At 38.7% G+C, this 24,249-nt stretch overlaps 1 protein-coding gene and 1 long non-coding RNA gene across 2 annotated transcripts in view; both read left to right on the forward strand.

The window, feature by feature from the left end:
* The window catches only part of LOC121891262 (NACHT, LRR and PYD domains-containing protein 12-like), an 82,716-nt gene extending 63,941 nt beyond the window's left edge, over positions 1-18,775 (forward strand). Inside the window, exons 2-5 of the mRNA XM_042404088.1 lie at positions 13,182-13,473; positions 14,416-16,273; positions 17,594-17,767; positions 18,589-18,775. Of these exons, the coding sequence (XP_042260022.1) occupies positions 13,194-13,473; positions 14,416-16,273; positions 17,594-17,767; positions 18,589-18,775 (2,499 nt within the window). The 5' untranslated portion in view covers positions 13,182-13,193. The remainder of the gene's footprint in view (positions 1-13,181; positions 13,474-14,415; positions 16,274-17,593; positions 17,768-18,588) is intronic.
* Positions 18,776-21,648: 2,873 nt separating this feature from the next.
* Positions 21,649-24,084, forward strand: LOC121890636. Its single transcript, XR_006093851.1, has 3 exons — positions 21,649-21,810; positions 22,227-22,400; positions 23,439-24,084. It is a non-coding gene; the product is annotated as an uncharacterized LOC121890636 (long non-coding RNA).
* The last annotated feature ends 165 nt before the right edge of the window (positions 24,085-24,249 follow it).

The following is a 24,249-nucleotide window of genomic DNA, read 5'->3' on the forward strand; positions in this document are numbered from 1 at the left end:
TCATTGGTCCAGAAAACCTGCATGCAGGTCAAATCATATTATGGTTCTGTTAATAAAAACATCAAGCCTGTGGTGAAAAACTTGTATTTTTTTATTTCAGTCTAAGTTTTGATGATCATATCAGCAGCTCGTCCAGTCCTGTTTTCACCATTAAAACATATTCAAATAATATCTATAAAACTAGCAAAGAACACTGCTGCTGTCAGACTTTGAACTAAAACCAGGAAAAGAGATCATATTACTCCATTTCTATCATCACTTCACTTATTACCTGTTTGTTTTAGGATTGATTTGCAAAAATTTGATTGATTATATTTAAAGGCTCTTCATGGCTCCAGATTACATCTCAGAGTTGCCACACTGTACTTGGTCCCAAGACTATTTAGTCCTCAATAATCATCATGTTAGTACTAATATTAGGAAATAGACTTTTAAATACTGTGTTCAACACAACTGGACCAATTTGCAGAAGCTTGTAAAATTAGATGAGCCTTTTAATCAATTTAAATCCCTTTTGACTGACAGAGCGGTGTGAATGCAATTGTTGTAGAATCTGTTGAATCTTTGCTCTCAGAGCTCTGGATCAATCTGTTTGAGGAACTCAGTCTGATAAGTCAATGTCTTCCTTTAAATCACCTCTTAAAACTTATTTTATCCACTGATCTACCAATTAGTTTTGCTTTATATGCTGCACATCTTAAAATTGAATCTTATGTGTGTTTTACTGGTTGATTTTTATGTTTGTGTTAGTCTTGTGTAAAACATTCTGTAATGTTGGCTGGAAAGAATTGTCTGTGTAATTTGGTCTATTGATAGATTTCCATTTCCACCTGAGTTAATATTTATTCATCATTCATTTATTATCAGAAGCTTTATTCTCATATATGTTGAATTGTATGTTTTTCTGTTGACAAAACATGTTTGAATGTTTGGCTGACCAGAGGGGTTTTCCATCAACGCAGCTAAAGAAAGCTGCGCTTACTTGAAAAAGCCTGGCTAGAATTAATGTCAACTTTCACTTGAGGCTCAAGCCGTTCCACTTATGTAGCTGAGCTGCGTCTAGTCAACGCTAAGTCTAGCCAGACTGGAATAAGCTTGCAGTGCACGTGTGCACATAAGTAGCCCAGAACAGTCAATTGTCAAAAAGACGATACTATGTTGCAAAAAGAAGACAAAACTAGAGCGGTGTTTTTCTCCGCAGCAGAAAAAACCTGCTGATGAAACTATATGAAGAATATAAAGGAGTTATCACCAAAAAAGGCAAAACTGCTACAATTAAAAAGGTGAAGGAGATGGCTTGGCACAAAATTGATGACAGATTTCTTTATTTTTCATGCAGAATACCATCTAATTGACATTTGTATATGTATTACCCTACATGAATATAGAGTTACTGAATTTTATTGACTGTTTCAAAATACAGTACAGCTGTTTCAAACGCATTGTGCGCATTTTTGAAGCAGCAGGCTCTGACTTTTGGCAATGACAAGTTCCTTCTTTTCCCCGGCGGCAGAACAGGTGAAGAGAGCAGCGAATTTTGCTTACTATAAGCAGTTAACACTGTATACATTTAAACACAGCAGAAGGTCATGGTTTGGACTTTAATTTTCTTTTTGTCTTCACATCTTGAACAAAATGAGTGAATGGATAAATAAATAACTACAAAATAACGCTGGCACACTTTTATTTCTTAAATTATAAACGCTAAGCTCTTAAATTAAAGGGTCCAGTCCAATACAGGAGTGACCACGAATAAAATGGGGATTTACTTAAGTATTTTTGTAAAAGTCCCTCACAGTTCTTCTATTTTATGTTTTCTGAACACAGACAAGTGATGCACGTACGAAAAGACACTTGATGGAACCGTCTTTTGTTTGTTTCCATCTGTTGGACATTCTTTGACATGCAGGTGAGCTAAGCTTGACTGTTAGCCTGCCACAGAGAAGGCTAGTTCTGCTGACTAAGTTACCATGGTTACTGAGCTGGGACTCATAAGCTGCAGTGATGGAACGGAACTCTCACTTAAATTAGCAAAGCTTATCAAAATAAGCCAGGCTATCCTGCTAGCCAGCTTGATGGAACACCCCCTTGCTGTTACTACTTGGTTTGTTCAAGGAAATTTACTAACTTTAGATTGTACAAAGTTAAAGAAAACACAGACAAACAAGGAAACAGCACCACCAAGTGATGATACAAGAAAGCAGCAATCCATACAGACTGAACACACACAACAAGGAGAAATAAATACATGAAAAAAGACATTTTAAAAAATCTGGGGAGGGGGAGAGGAAATCTAGTTAGAGATGTCCCTATTAATCATTTTGTGTAATGACTCAGAATCTAGGAATCCAAAAGCATGAACTCAGAGACAGGAGCAGAGTCCAATATTCTTTAATTAGTCCAAAAACAAGCAGGGGTCACAAACCAGTCCGGCAGGCAGATCAAGCAGATAAATCCAAGGGACTAGGCAAATCTCCAGACCAGGAAACAGGCAGGGTAACAGGTGACAGGCAAGCTGACAGATGGGAAATGTGTCAGAGTCTGCTCTCCCCCTCACCTGTTGCTGTGGGAATCATCCAATCATCCAATCATTCAGTCTCACTCTCTGCTCTGCCACACCCCTCATTAGTTCAACCACCTTCACCTGACGCTCCCACCTGCTCATCATCTGCAATCAGCCAGTATATAAGCTGCCTCGGCCCACTCCCTCCTTGTCAGATTGTCTACGCTACTATGCTCAGTCATCTTGCTATCTTCACTGGACTGCCTTCCCGGTTTCTGATCAGCTTGTCATCGCCCCTCGTCTCTGCCCCGGTAAACCCACCAGCCTTCTGTCCCTGACTCTGAGTTCTGCCTGCCTGTTCCCTGGTCTTTGTCTGCTGTGGGAGTGGAAGATCGGGGTTCAAAAACTGTGTTTCTCTGACCGTGCTAATATTGCCCTGACATCGTGTGAAATAAAGACTGCAAAGTTTATACCCGTGTCATTTGTGCTGCTATTGGGTCCAACCTATACCCGTTACAGTAATGCTGGGAAGCTAGGCAAACACACTACACAATCTGGCGAGGGGTATGAAAATCTGGGCCAGTATATGAGGAGTGACTGATGAGCATAATGGGATCCAGGTGAGGAGATGGGCGGGGAACTCAGGTGAGGGGAATGAGGTGATTGCAGGGCAGATGGGGGTGGCAGGATCTGCAATGACAGGACAGTTAGTGATCAGGCAGGTGAACAGCATGAAAAATAATCACTAAGAAGGGGAAAAATAGAGAAAAATTAAGATTAAGAGGGAAATTGGTTTGCAGTGTTTGTCCAAAACTTAACATACACAATGAAAGAAACATACACACTAAGAAGAAAAAAGCAATCCAAGACATCATCCACACATGGCACACATCCTTCATGTGACGACCCAAATACACAAAACTACTACATAGCAGTGTCCAGCAGTGCTCCTGGAGTACAAACATTCAATGAGAGCGAAGACACAATGCAGCCCAGAAATATACAAAATACGATAGTTTCCACTGTGCAGCACTGACTGCAGTACTGCTGTGAGTACGAGGAGTTTTTATGTGCTGCTTTTATGTGCTGTTATAGAGAGCGATGGCTGATGGGATAAAGGAATTCCTTGCTCTGTTACTTTTGCAGCTGGAGACCTGAAGACGTGGGCCTGATGGGAGGGGCTGAAGCTCACTGAACATTTGCCATCATTGTGGATAATTAGTTAATGAAAATTTCTCATTTACAGTAGTCTACAGTGGGAATTATATTTGTTTGTAGGCTACATATCATTAATTAATTACTAATTTACTATTTTACTAAATGACAATGCAACACCCAATATGGAGCAGGAAGCCATGGATCTGGATTTGCCAAACTCCAAGAGAGATGTTGGGACCCAGTGGGAGGACTGCACACTGATCGACCATAGCTACGGATCAAGTCTCCCCCTGATGCCTTTGCCCACCACTGCTGACCAAGGAACACAATGTGCTGAACCTCTCTACTAGGGGTGGGCCCGAATACAAATACATTATTCAGCAAAGCACAAATAGTGTTGTTTTTTTTACGAATATTTGTTTCATACAAATATTTTTAAAAATATTTGTTAGTTAGAGGTCTGTCTGCAAAGAGGTGGAGAGTAAAGTTTTAGCTCAGTAATCAGCACAGTCGTCTATGATCTGAGAGACTCCAGTTCGAGACCCAGTTTGAGGACCTCCTTTGTAAGGTAGTTTATTCATAAACACTTATTGTAACACTTTCATTTTCTAAAATTAAAAGCGTAATAAAAGCAAAAACAGGATTTGTAAGCCTCTTTCAACTTTTATTTGAATACAAATACAAATAATTTTGCTGCCTCAACAAATACAGATACAAATACAAATACTAGACTCTCTGCACCTCCCCACTCTCTACAAAGACTCAGGGCTGAAGCTCTCTCTCTGCTCTATACTGGCACTTGCTGCCTTTTATTAGTGGCTGAACGAAAGTATTGTATTAAATAACTTTTGGCATCACAATTTTAATTTTGAAGAAACTAATGATAATGTTTTCAAAAAAAGTGTCACATTTTCATCTGCACCTGTCCTAATGTTGTGAAAAGGAATAACTGCTAAAACACAACAGGAGACATTTTCTCTCAGTTCATCAACTGCATTTTTAAATTAAGAGTGTGTTGATTTTGTAGAAGCAAACATTCTGCTTATTACACATATACCATGAAGAATGAAGAAACTAAAATGAATTAATGATTACTAAATGAGAATGTTGTATTTCTGATTTAAAGAAAGGGTGAGAAGGTTTTTTATGAATGTGTATAAGTGTTTCTTCAAAACACCATAAACAGAGTGCTAAAAAACTTTGAATAACAACACAACAATTTTCAGAAATGTATACTATATACAAGTGAAACCATTTCTATGAAGAAAAAAACAACACCCGTGACATTAATTTGATCTTCATTCACATTCTTGTGAATGTTCGAGTTATCAGTTGAAAGAAAAATCAATACATAACAGTGTCCTAGTTTGGTAAAATAAATACAGAAAAGGGGAAAGTACTGCACACTCAAAAAAACAGCACCACAGATGTAATACTCATACCAACCTCAAGGTGATGGTCAAAGGCAACATGGCTGGAATATTAGTATAAGCATTACATAAGCATGATGGTAATACCAGCACCAAACTAGGACATTAGTGTGTGTAGATTTTTTTAATTGATGACACAAGCATTCACACATAAATTAAAATGAAATTACTGTTAAATTGCTTTGACCTGTTAATTCTTTTCTACTTTCCAGAGGTGCAGAAGGCCCAGAGGTCTTCATTGGTATCTGCAATAGGATGAGAGAGAGTGAATTACAGAGCAGATATTAACGGTGGGTTTGGATCTAGCTTTCGCAGAGCTGCTTGTACCATCACTCAGTGACAACCTGCCTGCCTGAAATTCATTGGAAATATGAAGCAGCATATGTTTAAAATAGAAAGCCCTGAACCTTGGCACCATTTCTGCACGGGAATTTGCATCATAAGCAACACTGAGCAAGACTTGCTGTGATGGGGTCCAGATGAGCAGCTTCGATGCTGTCAGCCTTGTGCAGAACATGCCCAGCTGCACCTGCATGTAATAACCACGTGGCCCATGTGGTTGGAGTTGAAATGTCCCCTCCACCATCTTCACATCTGAGGTCTTGCTGCTGAAGAGGTCTTCCAGAGACTCAAAGGATTTTCCCACTTGATCTCTAACAGTTCCTCAGTGTTCAACACTCCATCAGGGCTTGCTAACAGCCATGGCTCTTCTGCGACTGACAGAGTAGCTGCAGCCTTTGAGCTCCTGGGAAGCTAGCTCTTGGAGGAACTTCTCAGGACGGCTCTAACTGGAACCTTCTTGGCAGAGCTGGCAGTGATGCGAATTTTACGAGCATCACGCCACATATGCGAGGCACTCTGCTCCTTGGTGATGTGTTCCACTGTTGTAGACTTGCTCAGGTCAAGTGTAACAAAGGTATTGTAACATAACAGACGCTTCTGGCAGGTGGTGGGAACATCATGCCCACCATGTGGGAGGGAATCTGGCTGGGATGGCTCTTCTCTGAGCTGAGCGTTACAACATCTGTAGAACAGGCTTCTTACAGGCAACTTCAGGTGGTTCAGGCTCTCCCTCAACTTCTCATTGGAATTTCATATTGGATATATCATGTTTTGATGTAGAGAAGATTTGACATAGCTCACTTACCTGCTCCTTCTACCAAAATGAGATTTGACTATATACTTACAGATTCTCCATGATTCTCATTCTCGCAGTTCTCTGATAAACAAATAGCATGTTAGCATTACCCACATTACAAGTTTAATTTTATTCCATTGTTTTAATATGAACATGTTTTTAGTACAAATGATATAAATTGTACATTATCACAGTTTCAGTGTTGTTAGAGGCTATTTGAATTGAAGTAGCTGCAAACAATTCATATGCAACATCACATGGGTCAATAGTCTTCTGGTAATATTCTATTTTTTGATTAGACAAGACAAAGAAAACAGCTTTTTTTAACCTAATTTAACCTCATAATTGTATATTATGAAAGATTATCAGCTAACGGGACTTGAGTTTATACTTTCAAATAGAGCACTATGCCCTTGTGCTATATGCTTGACAATCATTGTAGATTTAAAAAAACAAAACAAAAACAACATCTTACTTTCTTACCTTCCACAGAATTGAAGCTGTGTGGCTGCATGACTTCCTCTGGCCAGTGTCCAGGAGCACCCTGCTGTCTCTACTGGTCCCTGGTTTGTCACCAGTACCCAGGCCCAGTGCACTGGACTGCTGGCCAGAAATATCAGATCAACTTTTACTTGATGAGTAATATGTGAAGATACTGGTGGGATTCAGTGCTCTTGTAATTTTTCATAGTGGCTCCATCTACTCCAAGGGACACCACAAAATAATTAATTGTATCCGGCTACGTTATTTATGGCCACTTTCTCAAGTCATCCTCCCACCTGCTAGTGGCGATCCGTTTCCTGTTATAACTTCCTGTTTTATGAAACAAACCACACTGGCTACCTCGAGTGCTGTTGGGACATAGAGAAAATAAAATCTTTTGTCATCCATTGGATTGTAAAGCAGTGTGAGAGGCCGGATGATTTTCATGGGTCTGCCTAGGTGAAATGCTGTAAAGCTCATTCATACTTTGACTCAGGTCAGTCAGGTTTTTGGTGATACATAAAGAAAAAAGGGAGCAGCCAGTACTTCCTGCCGGACTCCTACAACGCTTCAGATCCCTAGACCCAGAGATTCCCAGTGTGAACTGGGTGGTGAGCCGAACTGAACCACTGGTATCGAACCTGAGATGCGTGCAGGGTTCCTTGGTTTCTCCTTTCTCATGGACTGTGCGGTAGGACTAAAATAAATAGTGATACACTGACAGTCAGAAAAGGGCCCCAACACAATAAGTACTAACTTTGGGAACAAAGAGTATCTTTTATTTTTATTTTGCTGGCTTTATTATTTTAGTTTGTTATTTTTCATACATTGTTCTTTCCAAAAAGCTGTTGTATTACATGTTGACCTTTCAGCTTGAAATAACAAGTGGCCACAAACATTCAAACCATTGTTGTCTGTGTCATTATTGATGTTCAAAATACTGGCTCTTAAAAGCTTAGTGTCTTCTGTTACTGGTCCAGTTATTACTATTGACTATTACTTACCTGTGCTCCGTTATTACATCGTAACAAGGGTTACATTTGTCTTTGCTTTTACAGGAAATATAGACAATAATGATAAGGTGACAAAGGCAGGAAGTACAACATGTACTAAACATTTCTTCATGTGTGGTAAACAAAAATTCTCATGCGAAAGTTTCACTCTGCAAAAAGGAGGTCAGATCTTTCTATGCACATCAGCATCAGTCGTGTGGTTTCCACAGTGTGCTGTAGTTGACTTTTTAACTATCAAGGATGAGATGTGGCATAGAAATTAGATGAACTTTCTAATTGTTTGCTTCTGTAATTATAGTAATAACTAAGTTGAAGAAGGCCTATGTTGCTGAAGCAGAAGGAAGCACATCTCCCACCATACAGGTGAATTATGTTCTGTTTTGTTTTCTACTTTATATCTTTCTGGAGGTGGTTTGATACTTCATTCCTGTGCTCACATTTAGTGTACCTAAATGTGGAAACTAAGCTAGAAGTGTGCCTGTACACACAGAAAGATGACAAGAAGTGGTGGTTTGTGAAAGGTGCACATAGCTTTATAATGGCGGAAGTTGGGGGAATTCAACAGGGTGAAGAAAGAGGAAGCTGAGGTCAGAACAGTATCTTCCTCTCTGTGACTAAAGAGCAGAAACTTCATCTGGAAACTCAAAGACAACCTTTAGTTGAAGTGTCAGATGGAATAATTTAACTGTATCGTTGATCTTTCTACATTTGAAGAACTCTGAATCCTGCTTGGTGAGTTTTATTTAATATAAATATAAAAACACATTTATCTGTGCTCAAGTATAAAATTCCTCCATATTGATGGTCTTTAAATTATATACATAATTCTCTTTGTCTCTGCATTCTGGTGAGGTTGAATTTGGGAAGATGACTTTTTCCAGTCTTGTCTGACCAATCCTTGCTGTTCATCCTTTGTGAAGTTTATTTGAAATTATTATTATTATCCACAAGTTGTTTACATCTGTGGAAATAAAATGTTGAAAGAAAAAGGTAAATAAATGAGTATGTTCCTCTGGTAATAAGGATACTTAGGACATAATTAAATGTTGTAATTTAAGATTTATTTTTAAAGAAGGAGCAAGATGCATTTTTGTAACGGCAGTAAAAAGGTTTTAAAACCTTTGAAAACTATTTTGAAAAGTATGAAAACAACAGAAAATACTGGAGCTTTTGTTGTCTGTGTGATAAAGTCTCAGATGATTTGAGTTGCATTTACCATGCAGGTCTTGAACAGTTGCACTGGTGAGAAGGCATGAGATGAAATAATCATTAAATCCATATCTATATAATTGACATGTTTATATGAGCAAAGGATCAGATGAGGACTGTACATGTGATGTGAAAGGTTGCACGTAGTGATGAACCCACAGTAAATTATTACACATTATTTACACTGTTTGAACTCATTGTTTTGGTTTTACACATTTAGAGACTTGCTGGTGAATAAAGTGGAACAGCTAAAGAGATTCATATTTGTAGACATGGACAAAGACACCACTCCACACTGATGTTGCTCAGTGGCTGCTATGTAAAAAAGGCACTGCGTGTCAACATGTTTGTCCTATCAACTTATACGTCCATTTTGTGTTGTTGTGGAAATTTACCTCTTGCACTTGACTTCAATGAGGAAAGAAACAATTTCTAAATGCATTATTGTCATACTTTCTTTAATGCTCAGAACATGGCTCACTCACACTGATACAGACATACAAGCTGTCTCTCTCCACTGACTGTTAAAGGCAAAATGCCAAAAAATAATTTTGAAAAAAGCATTGATTAAAGCCTTCTGTTTCTCCAGAGGAAGATGTGTGAAAGTCAGAGTCGGTGTAAAGTGAAAACTACAAGTTTGAAGATTGAAAAAATCTGTGGGTGTGGAGTTAGAAAGAAGTGAGGTTAGCAGACCTCTGTAGCTCCTCATCTCTGATGGACGCAGCAGCTCCAGGCTAAATTAGCTGGAAGTGCTCAGACTCCATTTTTCTGTGTATTCTGTGTAACATGTATATTTTGGACATCACTGTCATTTTGATCTACATAAATAAAAATTCACAACATTCTTAACTGTATGAGATTATTGCCATAATAACTTTATAATTATAATCCAAAGCAGGTCCTCTCAGTACTACTGCTTGTACTTCCATATTAAAGTAGACGGGTTTAAGGTGTTTCAAAGAGAAATAACTTACTATCAGCATCATTAATCAGTACTGGAACATTGGCTCCTCCTTACTTCACTGTAGATGGTGGATTTACAGGAAACGTCAAACCATGGTCGACTCACAGTGAACTGCCATCAGACCAGTCAGACTGTGAACTTAAATATGAGGAAACATTCATCATCATCCGTTATCAGTTATGAGGAAACAGCAGCCTACACGCACACAGGACTGATTATCAGAGTTTAGTCTCAGGGCGTGTCACTGTAACAGAGACTGATGAAGTAGAAGAATCAGAGGTGAGGTAAGATGAGAATATGTAGAGTAAGTTAAACTCTGCCTCTCTGAAAATATTCACATCTGAAATGATTTTATTTCATGTTTGAGAAACTATTTTCTAAAGGTTTGCCGATATTTCTTTTTATCGTCATTCTGGACAGACAGTAATTTAAACTTGTCTGTCTGTGTGAGCAGGAAAGAAGAGCTTAAGAGTGCAAAACATGTTTTTGGAAATGTTGCAGTTCAGATTCAGTTATCTGCAAGGTGTCATAATGACGAAGGAGATGGTTTATATGTTCATTGAGTGTGAATGAAAACCACGTGTACTGGAGATGATTTACTCAATGGTTATGGTTACTTTATTGTACTTGATGGCAATTTTTAGTCAGCATTTCCTCCTACTTTATAATTTTACTCCAATACATTTCTTAGGTGAATATTGTTCTCTCTACTGCACTGAATGTATCTGACAGAGTAAATTACTGACTTTGCAGATTAAGATTTTACCTACAAATTTGATTATCTGATCTTTTTTTAGTAATAAAAATGCATTTATATAGATGAAAACAGTGTAAAAAGAAGTTAAAAGTATACATATGACCAGCTACACATTTATGTATCAGCCATAATATAATATAAAATTTTGATTTACATTAGTCTCTACTAACACATCCGAATCTAGTGAATCGAGTTGTATTGCACTGTGGGTAATGTGGGCACCAGGTTTTGATAGGAGAGAACAACGTGTGAAATAAAAAACATGATCTCTCTGGTTCTGCTGCATTGAATTCAATCCTGGTTTATAAACTATCCATTGTGAATCAATGTTATAGGAAAGCAATGCTGAATCGATGGAGTGCTCTTTTAGGTATACGGTCATGATGTCAGCTATATTAAAGATTCTATGTCTGAAGGAGTCATAGTGATGAGATTGGATGGTTAGAAAATAATTATCCTATGTTGGGCCAACTGTGAGCAAGGGCACATAAAATTGTGATTAAAAATTTAGATAATTTTTAAAAAATTGTATGATGGGAGATCATTCCAAGAAAGGCCATAAGAGTGTTCATCCTTCAACAATGTCTTGTTCAGAGACATTTTAATTGTAGAACAAAAATACTTGCTGTGAGATGCAGCCATAGTTGCTTCCTTTCCTGGTGTTCGGCTGATAGAAAGAAGTTGAGTGAACTCCAGGAAATGTGAAAACAGGAGGCGGTCATTATGCTCTGCTTCAATACATAGTGTAAAGCACTTTAAACTGCCTTTGTCTATGAAATTTGCTGTATAAATAAACTTCCTTGCAGATTTTGGCATCTAGCTCAACCAAAGGAAACAGGATGAGTGTTTATTACCAACATCTGTAGAAGTACTGGTAGGTGATACAGGACTGAAAATAGAGAGACTTTATTAGGAGCAAACAACACATTTTGCCTGTAGCTTTTTCAGGTTCGTTCAGCAAAATTGCATGAATACTCACAAGTATGATAAATACATTTGAGTCACATGACTAATTATCACAACCCTCACTTTTTCAAGTGAACATTTTACAAAGGACTTAATAAAAAGACATTTTTCAAAAAACATTACATGGTCAATATTACAAAGTTACAAGAATACACCATCTCACATAATTTAAACTCCATTAGGAAAATTAACTCCTTAGCAGAATAGACTGTCGTTCCTACAACTGTCCCTCTACACCACTAAATGGGAAGGGTGAGTGCCTGAGGATCTAGTGGTTCATCTCTCCCTAAGAGTCCAAATTACCTGTGGAAAGAGTACAAGTTAATATTTTCATATCACAGGCAAGAACTCAAATCCTGTGTTTCATTAAGTCCATAAGGTTCAATGGTATTCGGTTCATCAAAATGCCTCGCTTCTTAAGAGCTGGTTAATCAAATTACCACCCCTTGGATTGGGTCGCACTCTTTCAATGCCAATAAATTTGAGGGAAGTAGCCAACCCATGGTTCTTCTCCTTGTAGTGCCTCGCAATGGCATAATCCATATTCCCATTTCTAATGGCAGCTTTATGCTCAGCAACTTTCAGTGTGAGAAGGCGCTTGGCCTACATACATCAAGCAACATGGACATTTCAGGATGTAAATGACATATGTAGAGAGACAACTAATGAATTATTTTATATTATATTTCTTTCCTGTATTAGGGTAATTAAATGTCTTGGTATCAAGAGTATTTAAACAGTGCGCACATTTTCCACAACTATAATGTCCATACACTTGAGAAAGCCAGTTAATTTGTGCAGGTTCCTTATACATAGAACTGAAAACAGTATCTCTGACATGTCTGCTTCTCTTGAAACAAAAATGAGGTCTAGAGGGTGACAAATGATTCAAACTTGGGTCACATTCTAGAAATTTTCCAGTGTTTGTTTATAATTTGTTTCACTTCCATGGATGCCGTACAATATTCAGATACAAAAGTTATTCTGTTTTCAGTATGTTTAAGGGGATGATTTAATAATTTTTCCCTATCTATTCAATTATTATTCTATTATTATTTTCCCTTCAGGTATTTGCAGGACAAACAGCTCCCCTCAGCGTCCAGCGTTATCAGCTGACCATTCATGAACTCCTGTAGAGGTATGTGAGGTAAAAATAGAAAAGTTTATCCTTAAATGTGCTGTAATACCAGCAGAGGGCAGCACTTCATAAAAACATGATAATGTCCACCGAAAGTACAACAATAAAAATGAGATATACTCATTTGATATGAAATACAGACACCAAAAGCCTCACACTTGGAATATGGCTGAAAAACATTTGTTGTTTGCTTCCTCACAGAGGATGTAAATGTATTCAGCTAGAATTCATGTGATATTGTGGATTGTCATGAGTTCTGCAGTGATGAAAGACTGAAACTATGAAAATAAATTGTGACCTGTTTGTTCAAGCAGTAGATGATTTACATTTAACATGCACATGTACAGAATTCATACTGGTAAAGTGTCATGATGAGAACTGAATACATATTCTTCCTGTTTAAAATTTCTCTTATTTTTCAGCAGGGGGGCATAATGGTGAAACTTAAAGAGGAGCTCTGGGAAACTCTGGAGGAATTACACAAAGATGCGTTTAAGAAGTTCAAGTGGTTCCTGAACCAGGATGACATCCTGGAGGGCTTTAAAGGCATCCCAGTGGCTCAGCTGGAGAAAGCAGGAAGGCAGGACACAGTGGATCTAATGGTACAGAAACATCAGGATCATAGAGCTCTGCAGCTGACCATGAAGATTTTAGAAAAGATCAGCAGGAATGATCTGGTGCAGCGTTTACAAAACTCCCACTCAGGACCAAAAGGTAAGTTAGGGGAAGGAATCTGAAAAGCAGTGTCACGTGCATTTCATATATTATTACATGAGTTATCAGTTACAGTATTCTATTAATAGTAACGTGTTAACAAAAATATGTAGAAATAATGTTAGAGATTGATTTGTCATTCTTTATGGTACCACCTTCATCGAAAAGAAAAAGTAGCAGGATAAAGAATATTTCTTTAATGATTCACAAGCTAAGATAAATTTGGTTAACTGGCTCACAATATGGAAAAAACAACAACCCTTTTCCCCTTTTTTACCTGCCACATCCTTGTTGCTCACTGCAACCAGTCATCTGTTAGTCTTTCTCCATCTTACCCTTACTGGGAAACAATACTCCAAGATACTTGAACTTCCTCACTGGGGAAACCCCCAGAAGAGATCATTTAACTTTTTACAACTTCTTGGACTTATCCCAACTACTTCACACTTGGTTACACAAGACAAGACAGGACCAAACTTTATTGTCCCGGAGGGAAATTTGCCTCGGTCACACAACGCTGCTGTACAGTACCAAATAATTCACACATCATCCATTTCACAAATACCATGATAACTGGTTGGTTTCCACCACTTAACATTTTACTGTTTGTTGAATTCAGACACATTCAAGCTGTGAGGAAAAATTCTGACTCAGACACACAAAGTGAAACAGAACAAAAAGTCAGGACTAACAAACATCTTCTATCACTAATACTGATAAAATAAGAAAGACATGATTTGATAATAAGGTCAGTGTAGAGGAGGGATCTGATCACTGATCGGTTGCTTGTACACACAAATTTAAAGTAACAAGGTTACTACTCTGCATGTTAACATGTTCCCTGATTACCCACATAACCTGGTTTCTCTGAGTAACCTGGTTCTATAAGTGCATGTAAACACACTGATAGATGTTCAAATCAACATTTTTCTTCTCTTTCAGCAGAAAGTGGTCTGCAGGACGTTTCAGATTTATATAAGATCTATAAGATCAGAATGAGGAGGAAATGTCAACATGTGACTGAAAGACCTGATGCAGAGAGTAGAACCCTCCTCAATAGGATCTACACTGAGCTCTACATCACAGAGATACAGAGTGATGCCCTACATGAAATGAGACAGCTTGAGACAGCTTCCAAGACAAAGACCCTCCTTGACACTTCAATCAAGTGTCACGACATCTTTAAAGCCTTACCTGACCACGAGAAATACATCAGAGTCGTTCTGACGAACGGCGTTGCTGGCATTGGAAAAACATTCTCAGTGCAGAAGTTCACTCTGGACTGGGCAGAGGGCCTGAAAAACCAAGATGTCAGTCTGGTGATTCTGCTTTCGTTCAGGGAGCTGAACTTGATCAAAGATGAGCGGTACAGTCTCCTCAAGCTGATCCATGAATTCCATCCAACATTACAGAAGGTCACAGCAGAGAAGCTCGATGACTGTAAAGTTTTGTTCATCTTTGATGGCCTGGATGAAAGCAGACTTTCACTGGATTTCAAGAGCAATGAGGTTTTGTCTGATGTCACACAGAAGTCATCAGTCAACGTTCTGTTGACAAACCTTATCGAGGGGCATCTGCTTCCCTTGGCTCTCATCTGGATAACTTCCCGACCTGCAGCAGCCAATCAGATCCCTCTGACATGTGTTGACAGGGTCACAGAAGTACGAGGCTTCAATGATGCCCAGAAGGAGGAGTACTTCAGGAAGAGATTCAGTGATGAAGAGGTGTCCAGCAGAATCATCTCACACATCAAGACATCCAGGATTCTCCACATCATGTGTCACATCCCAGTTTTCTGCTGGATCACTGCTTCAGTTCTGAAGCACATGTTGACTACAGACCAACGAAGAGAGCTGCCCACGACCCTGACTGACATGTACTCACAATTCCTGCTGGTTCAGACAAAGAGGAAGAAGCAAAAGTATGATGAAGGACAGGAGACGAGTCCACGGGAGCTGACGGAGGCTGACATGAAAGTTCTTCTGAAGCTAGGGAGGCTGGCGTTTGAACAACTGGAGGAAGGAAACATCATATTCTACCAGAAAGACCTGGAGCAGTGTGGTCTTGATGTCACAGAGGTCTCAGTGTTATCAGGATTTTGTACAGAGATCCTCAAAAGAGAGAATGGGATCTTCCAGAAAACAGTCTACTGCTTTGTTCATCTGAGCATTCAGGAGTTTCTGGCTGCAGTCTACGTGTACCACTGTTACACCAACAGCAACACAGAGGTACTGGAGGTCTTCCTGGGAGAAAACTACAAACACAGGGAATCAAAACCAAAGTCTTTGCTCAAGAGGATTTCAGCTTACTTCATAAACAATGATAGCTGTGACCCATCTCTGGATGTCTTCCTGATGGGAGCCATGGAGAAATCTCTAAAAAGTAAAAATGGCCATCTGGACCTGTTTATTTGCTTCCTTCATGGCCTCTCTCTGGAGTCCAACCAGAAACTCTTAGGAGACCTGCTGGGTCGACAAGAGAATAGTCCAGAAATCATCCAGAGAGTTATCAACAACCTGAAGGAGATGAACACTGAGGACATATCTCCTGACAGAAGCATCAACATTTTCCACTGTCTGATGGAGATGAACGACCGCTCAGTACATCAGGAGATCCAAGAGTTCCTGAAGTCAGAGAACAGGTCAGAGAAGAAACTTTCTGTGATCCACTGCTCAGCTCTGGCCTACATGCTGCAGATGTCAGAGGAGGTTCTGGATGAGTTGGATTTGGAGAAGTACAACACATCCGTGGAGGGACGACGGAGACTGATCCCAGCTGTGAGGAACTGCAGAAATGCTCAGTAAGTCCAGATGTGATTGGCATTATAAATCAATGTAGATTAGTAGTTTAGTTCTTCAAATATAAATAATATAAAATTCTTATTATTGTTAAAATAGTGCTCTACTTGTTTATAGCTGAAATAATATGTAAGTTATATTAAATCTCAGATGTTCTTGAGCTGTTTCAAATATTGTGAGTGTAAATAATGTTGATTTTTCAGTTGTGTTGTGTGTTGTGTTTATAGTTGTTAAGTTAATGAACACAGTTATTCTATTTCTTTCTGGGAATTATTGGATTTTTACAGTTTTTTCTTCTATTTATCTTCCTTTGGGTGACGGAGGTGTCGTTCAAACCTTGTAGAACAAATGAAGGACTTCAGAGGTTGTGGTTGAAGTTTTATTACAGCAGCATTTTATCACAACATATATCAGTATTTTATCAGTGACTGCAGTAAAGTTATTATTACATGAGTAGGTTCTGCAAATAAGTTTTTTACCATTATGATTAAGAGTTTAAAATAAGATCTGTATCATTTTCCAAAGGTGATTTCTGAAGTCAGAGAGATTTGCTTTCATCATCATTATTTTCTTAATTGTTTCTGAGTCATTTCATAGTGAGCACGATGAATCAGCGAATCAGCAAACTGATTCAGTAATGTCAGTTATGCAACGATATCTAAAGTTTGCTAACATTAACCAACATTGGCCTCCATAAACTACTGGTCATATGAGACAAAACCTGTGAGTGTGTTGAACCAAGCAATGGTGCCTTTCATTTCTTGTGAATTCAACTTTTTATTTAAAGATGGATGTCGTGTTACACAGTCTTGTTTTTAAGTCTTCCTTATATTCTGTTGGTCACAGAAAGAAACTCTCATGTGTTTTCTCTGTTGTTGGTGTAGAGAAGAGTAGTAGCAGGAAATGCACATCATGGAAACCTCAAAGTAACTCTCTTTTCTCTCCCTTCATCTGCAAGATGAAAGCAAAACAAAGATTAAAAGTGCTCTGGTAGCCTACTGGTTAAGATGTATGCCATATTACCACGTCTGTGGTTTGATTCTGGTGGTAGACCTTTGTTGCATGTCATTCTCTGTCTTTCTCTCCTCTTGTTTCCTGTTATCTCTCAACTGTTGCTTTCCATTAAAGGGATAAAATGCCCCCCCCCCCCCCCCCCCCCCCCCCCCCCCCCACAAAAAAAATAAAAAAATAAATAAAAATGATGAGGTGAACCACTGATGTGAAGAGCAAATGTTAATCAAAATAGGGAATGTCAAACTGTTTTGTCAAATAAAGTGTCCTCTTTCACAATCACATATGTTGTAATATATGTGTCATGACAGACTCTCTGGCTGTGGACTCTCAAAGACTCACTGTGAAATTGTGGCCTCAGCTCTGAAGTCCGACCCCTCCCATCTGAGAGAGTTGGACTTGAGCTACAATGACCTACAAAATTCAGGAGTGAAACTGCTTTCTGCTGGACTGGAGAGTCCAAACTGTAGACTGGAGACTCTGAGGTCAGTTCACTGGCTGTAGCTTTGGTAGTTTTTTTCTATATATTCACTTCAATTCCTTCACTGAAGTTTCAAATGTTTAGTTCATAAATTTTCAGGATTTGCCTGAGCACAAATCTGTAGAATTTTAATTTTTTCAGGGATTCAAAATCCACAGTCTTGTTCTGTGTAAACATGACTCCCAAATTTTAAACTAGAATTTGGCTTCAGCAGTCTGAGTTACACATATCAAGTAAATATCTTTGTGTTTCTTCAGTGTTTCCTTGTTAAGCTGCAGTGGAGGGATCGTAACTCAAAGAGGGAATTTTGTACTAAATATTCTGTAATTTTCAGTGAGACAAATCAAGTGGGAGTCTACCAGACAAAGCCTCATATTAGCTTTGGCTGAACTTACAAACTCATTTCCTGCAGTGTAGCTGTGTTAGGAAGAGACCACTTCATAGTCATTATGGACAAGCGGAAAGATTACTGCCACCAATAACATGTTTTAATTACACATACCTACTAAACTATCAAATACAAGAAGGAGATCATGTAATAAATAATGAACAGGTTTTCAGTCAAGCATGTCTGATTTTATATTTAACCTCTAATTACAGACTTGACTGAGTTCAGCAGCAATTTATGAATCAGTGTTGACATGAATAGGTGTCTGAATGTTGTGGTGACATTTGGATGATGTCTGTAGAAGGCTGACATTATAATGATCTACAATAACACAATGACAAAGGTACTGTGCTCATTTTAGGGAAAAGCTCATTGATTAGGAAATAGTAAAGTTGATTAGAAATGGATTTAATCTACATCATTTTTTCTTTATTCAGATTTAGTTTCTGTAGTTTGTCAGAGATCAGCTGTGCTTCTCTGGCCTCTGCTCTGAAGTCAAACCCCTCCTATCTGAGAGAGCTGGAAGTGAGTCACAACAAGCTAAAGGATTCAGGAGTGAAGCAGCTGTGTGAATTTCTGGAGAGTCCACACTGTAGACTGAAGACTCTGGGGTCAGTTCACTAACTGTCTGTTACTATTGTTGATATTAATGCTTAACAACTGAACCTAATTTATGTACATTCAGAGCTTACATCCATGAAGTCAATTTTCTTTTTTCCATATTTTCATTTTTTATTGTACAATTTTTTTCTGCAGTTATGAAAGATGACTGGTTCTTAAAGTCGTTACCACTGAGCTATAGAAATACATATATCAATAGAGTTATGGCTCTTTGTCAGCCTGGCCAAAGTGCTGAAAAGGAACTTGGGCTGTTTTTACTCTCCTCTATTAATGATGAGTAACAGGCAGAGGGTATGACAGAGCCTTCCTATATGTTTTAAGACTATCCTTCCAGACTAAGCGAGATTCTTCTAGTTTGGTGGAATGCCAAATCCTTTCAAATTTTTGCAATGTTTCCTTTAATTTGTGGTTTTGGGAGTTAAACCATGGAGCTAACCTCTTATGTTTTATTATTTTCCTTTTTAAAGGTGCAATGGAGTCAAGTGTTATTCACAATGAGCCTGTGGCATTATCAACAAGATTATCAATTTGGGAGGGACTAAAATTAGCGTAAGAGTCCTGTGTAGTATTGAGACATAGCACTGAATTCAATACTGATGGAACTGCTTCCAGCATTATCAAATAGACATCTAATGAAGACATTTTCATCTAATGGCGTGTAATCCAGGAATAACAGGAATTCAAAAGTTATCAAGTAATGGTCTGATAAAATAGGATTTTGTGAAAAAACTATCAAATGCTCAATTTCGATGCCGTAAGTCAGAACAAGATCGAGGGTGTGATTAAGACAGTGAGTGGGTTTATTTACACTCTGAAAGAAGCCAATTGAGTCTAATAATGAGATAAACGGAGTGCTACGACTATCATTATCAACATGAATATTGAAATCATCTACTATAATTACTTTATCTGTACTAAGGACTAAGTTTGATAAGAACTCTTAGAATTCAGATAAGAATTCAGAGTATGGGCCAGGAGGACGGTACACTATAACAAATAGAATTGGCTGTAAAGTTTTCCAGGTTATGTGAGAGATATTAAGAACAAGGCTTTTGAAATGTAGGTCTAGGGTTGATAATTAGGCTTGAGTTGAAGATGGCTGCAACTCCACCTCGTTGCCCAGTATCTCAAGGATTGTGAGTCTTAATATGACTGGGGGAAGTGGATTCATTAAGGTTTACATATTTTTCATGACATGGCCAGGTTTCAGTAAGATTAAATAAATCAATATGATGATCTGAGATTAGATCATTTACTAATATGGCTTTAGATGATAGTGATCTAATGTTTAAGAGTCCACATTCATTCTCCTATTTTGTTGTGCAATTGCAGACATTGTGTTTATTTTTTTTAGATTTTTATGAATGACCCCTCTTTTGTTTATTTTAGATTGAATTGATTTAAGTGATCAGGGGACAGACACAGTCTCTATGTGGTTTTGGGTGGGTAACTGCTCTGATTGAAGCACAGAGAAACTTGTAGGACTGCAGCTCTGCATCCTGGTCTCAACTCTAGAGGTTGCCATGGTTTTGGTTTACTAATAAACTCAGCCATATTTCTAGATATGAGAGCAGCTCCGTCCGAAGTGGGATGTATGCCGTCTCTCCTAACTAGACAAGGTCTTCCCCAGAAAGTCCACCCATTGTCTATGAAGCCCATGTCATTTGCTGGACACCACCTAGACAGCCAGCAGTTATACATGCAGGTATACATGTCATCACTGGTCAGATTATGCAGGGGCCCAGAGAAACCAAGGAGTCCGACATTGTCTTTGCATATGTACACACCGACTCAACATTGATTTTAATGCCCTCTGACTGGCATAATCGTGAGTCGTTAGTGCCAACAAGAATAACAATTGTACCATGTTTACGCTTATCCTTAGCCAGCAGTTTTAAATGTGATTCTGTGTCACTTGCTCTTGCCCCAGGAATACATTTAGCTATGGCTGTTGGTGTTGCTAACTTCACGTTTCTGACTATAGAGCTGCCAGTAATCAGAGTTGGTTTCTAAGCGGGTGTGTCACAGAGTTTGGAGAACCTGTTCAAAATGTGAACTGGTTGGTGGTGGGCTTCTGTGGAACCATGGGCTTCTGCTTAGGGCAATGCTTTCTTTGGACAGTCACCCAGCCACCCTGGTTTCCTGGCTGCTCAGGAACTACCAGGGGAGTATGAGCTACACTAGGTCAGCTCCCACCGCACAGTGGCTAATGATTGGTTTTCTATAGAATTTTGGATATAATTTGATATAGCTATCTTTGATTGCTTGTGGCTGAGGGGCGTTACTGTTTGGAGAGGTGACTGAACAGCAATTATATACTCACCTGGTCATGGCGGCGAGTGAGTCAGTCTGGGAGTGTCGGACAGGTTGAGGCTGTGGTTCAATGCCAATTTTGACCACTTTATAGCAATTCAATACAATTTTTAGATATTTTTTCATTATCTTTTGAGTTTAATAGGAATTATGGAGTTGTTTTTGTTTATGTTTGTAAACCCTTTTTTGCTAAAATAAATTATTCAAAGTTTTGACAAGTTTGGAGTGCGTCTTGAAAACCACCATGGGCTCAAACTTTTACCCGTTCAAGGCATCGCTACCCTCAGATGCCAGGACAGGTGAAGTCACTACTACTACTACACACTACTGAAGTAGCAGCAAGTTGTCATTAATATTAATGAGAGCTCTTTTTCACTGTTTGTATTGGACAGTTTTTAACCTGCATCCTGTTGGGTTCAGGTGTTTGGAGTTTCCATTTTCTAAACTTCTACATTCTAAACCTTCTTCAGCTCTGAATAGCTTATGAAACATTGAATGATTTCAAGCATGAACTTTGCCTTCTAAAGTGACATAATTTATTCTTTATTCAGATTGAGTTCCTGCAGTTTGTCAGAGATCAGCTGTGCTTCTCTGGCCTCAGCTCTGAAGTCCAACCCCTCCCATCTGAGAGAGCTGCAACTGGGCTACAACAACCTGTCTGACTCAGGAATGAAACTGCTGTGTGATTTTCTGAAGAGTCCACACTGTAGACTGGAGATTCTGGGGTCAGACACCATTTTCTACTTCCGTGCTGAGATTAATATGATGTGACAGTTGTGGTGACACTAAACTGCAGACATAAAGCTGATATTATATTGATCCACACTGAGTAACTATTTTCTTCTTCAGTGGTTTAGTCAATTGACTGTGTCAGAGCAATGCTGAGCTACACATTTAAAACCTTCATATAACAAGAAAAATCTACACTGGATAATTCACTCTGAACCTCTGAAACTCTGTTTTTGTCTTTTATATTTGACAGTTTTTAACCTGCATCCTGTTGGGTTCGTGTGTTTGAAGTTTCCATTTTCTAAAATTCTACATTCTAAACCTTCTTCAGCTCTGAACAGATTATGAAACACTGAGTGATTGTGAGCATGAACTTTGTCTTCTAAAGTGACATAATTTATTCTTTATTCAGATTGAGGTACTGCAGTTTGTCAGAGATCAGCTGTGCCTCTCTGGTCTCAGCTCTGAAGTCCAACCCCTCCCATCTGAGAGAGCTGGTTTTGAGTGACAACAACCTGCAAGCTTCAGACATGAAGCTGCTGTCTGTTCTTAAGAAGAGTCGACACTGAAGACTGGAGACTCTGAGGTCAGTAGAGAGTTGGAGTCAGTCCATGCTGGTTCCAGCAGTATTGTATTAAAAACAGTTAGTATCAAAGCAAATATCCAGTATTTCCCAGTGAACCTCCAACCTTCTCAGTGGCTGCTTTTCTCAGTGAAGCTGTGAGAAGAGAATGCTGACAGGCTTCAGGACTGGACAGAAAGACACACACACAGAGAGAACAGTCAGCCAATTAGATCAGCTTGTTGTGATCATGTGTTTGAATTGATGTGAGGATGGCTGTTGTTGTTGTGTTCATGTCTGCAGGAAATAAAGCTGGATTACAGCTGACAGCCTTACAAGATGTATAGAGACAGTGGTCCTCATCATCAAACTGTCCTACCATCAAATCTAATCTGAAAGTGTTTTTTCTCTCATTTCAACACTTAAGAATTGATCAGTTCATCTTTGTCAGAGCTCTAAGATCAGTCTGACTGAAGCCTGCAAATCACTGGCTCTGATTTCACAGAACCATCATTACGTTTAGTAAACATGTTGTCTTTATACAGACCAGAACCTCTGCTGAAGTCCAGGAATCACAGCAGGTGTTTAGCTGAGAGCTCTGAATGATTGTCATGTGATGATTTAACAGCAGGAAAGATCTTCAAATCCCACAGAGACTCTGTAGCTTTTAAACCTTTATAACACTTCACATGTATCAACAGTAAATCCATCAGTGAACTGATGAGTGAATGTCTGTTTCTGCAGTCATGATGTGTTCATGACTGTCAGCAGTTTATTTCCTCTGTGTACTGCAGTGAAATCTACAGAGTAAACAGACTTGATATCAAAGTCTCTGCAGGTGTGTGAGCTTGGAGCTCAGTGTGTTCACTCCAACACGTTAACATGAGAGCTGAAAGGAAGCAGGCTACGCTGCACAGCTGTTCCACTTCTGGTCTGAACAGGACTGAAGTCCCTGCTGCTCTTTATACTGGATGTGCTGCATCACTGACTGACAGCTGATGAAGTGAGTCTCACTAAACACTGATTCATGATCTCTGTTGTTTCTTCTTCTCCTCTCATCAGCTGGGAGTGATGATCTCTGTAAGAGTGTGAGTGAACATCCAGGAGTTTGTGTTGAGAGAAAATCAGCTGTATCCTGATGATCCATCTGGACTGGAGTCTAGATCTTGATTTTTTTTGAGTCAACACTTTACAAATGTGTTATACATGAACTGTTTGATGCAGAAAAGATGTCTGATGAGACTTTGACCCTGGGCCCATATTTATCAAGCGTCTCAGAATCACTGAGAGTTAACTGAGGACTAAAACTAATTTATGAAGCAGAAGAGAATTTACTCTGCATGAATGCAGCTTGTTTTTGTATAACTTGACACTGAGTGGTGGGAAATGAATTAGTGCTGATTATCAGCACAGATAAATATGGGTCCTGGTCTTTACTGTCAGGGCTCTGGATCAACCTGTTTGAGGAGCACAGTCTGATAAGTCATTATCTTCCTTTAAATCACTTCATCAAACTCATTTTTATCCACTGATCTACCAATTATTTTTGTTTTAAATGCTGTATATCTTAAATTTGAATCTAATGTCTGTTTTACTGGTTTATTTTCTTCCTGTATGTTTGTTAGTTTTGTGTAAAGCATTCTGTAACATTGGTTTTAAGAAGTTTTATAGACTTCTGAAGGGAGGGTGGTGGGATGATGGTGGTGGGAAAAAAGACCAAATTCTAATAAACATCTTTGGAAATAAATGATTTTAATGATTTTATCCTGTGTCAAGCTTCAGCTTCATGTATAACATCTATTTTTATTGTAGTTATTTTTTCTGTCTTTCTGCCATATTTGATTGAATCTGTGTTCTTTGTTTTGTTTCTGTG

This window comes from Thunnus maccoyii, chromosome 23 (genome assembly GCF_910596095.1).
Source record: "Thunnus maccoyii chromosome 23, fThuMac1.1, whole genome shotgun sequence".
Classification (NCBI taxonomy): Eukaryota; Metazoa; Chordata; class Actinopteri; order Scombriformes; family Scombridae; genus Thunnus; species Thunnus maccoyii.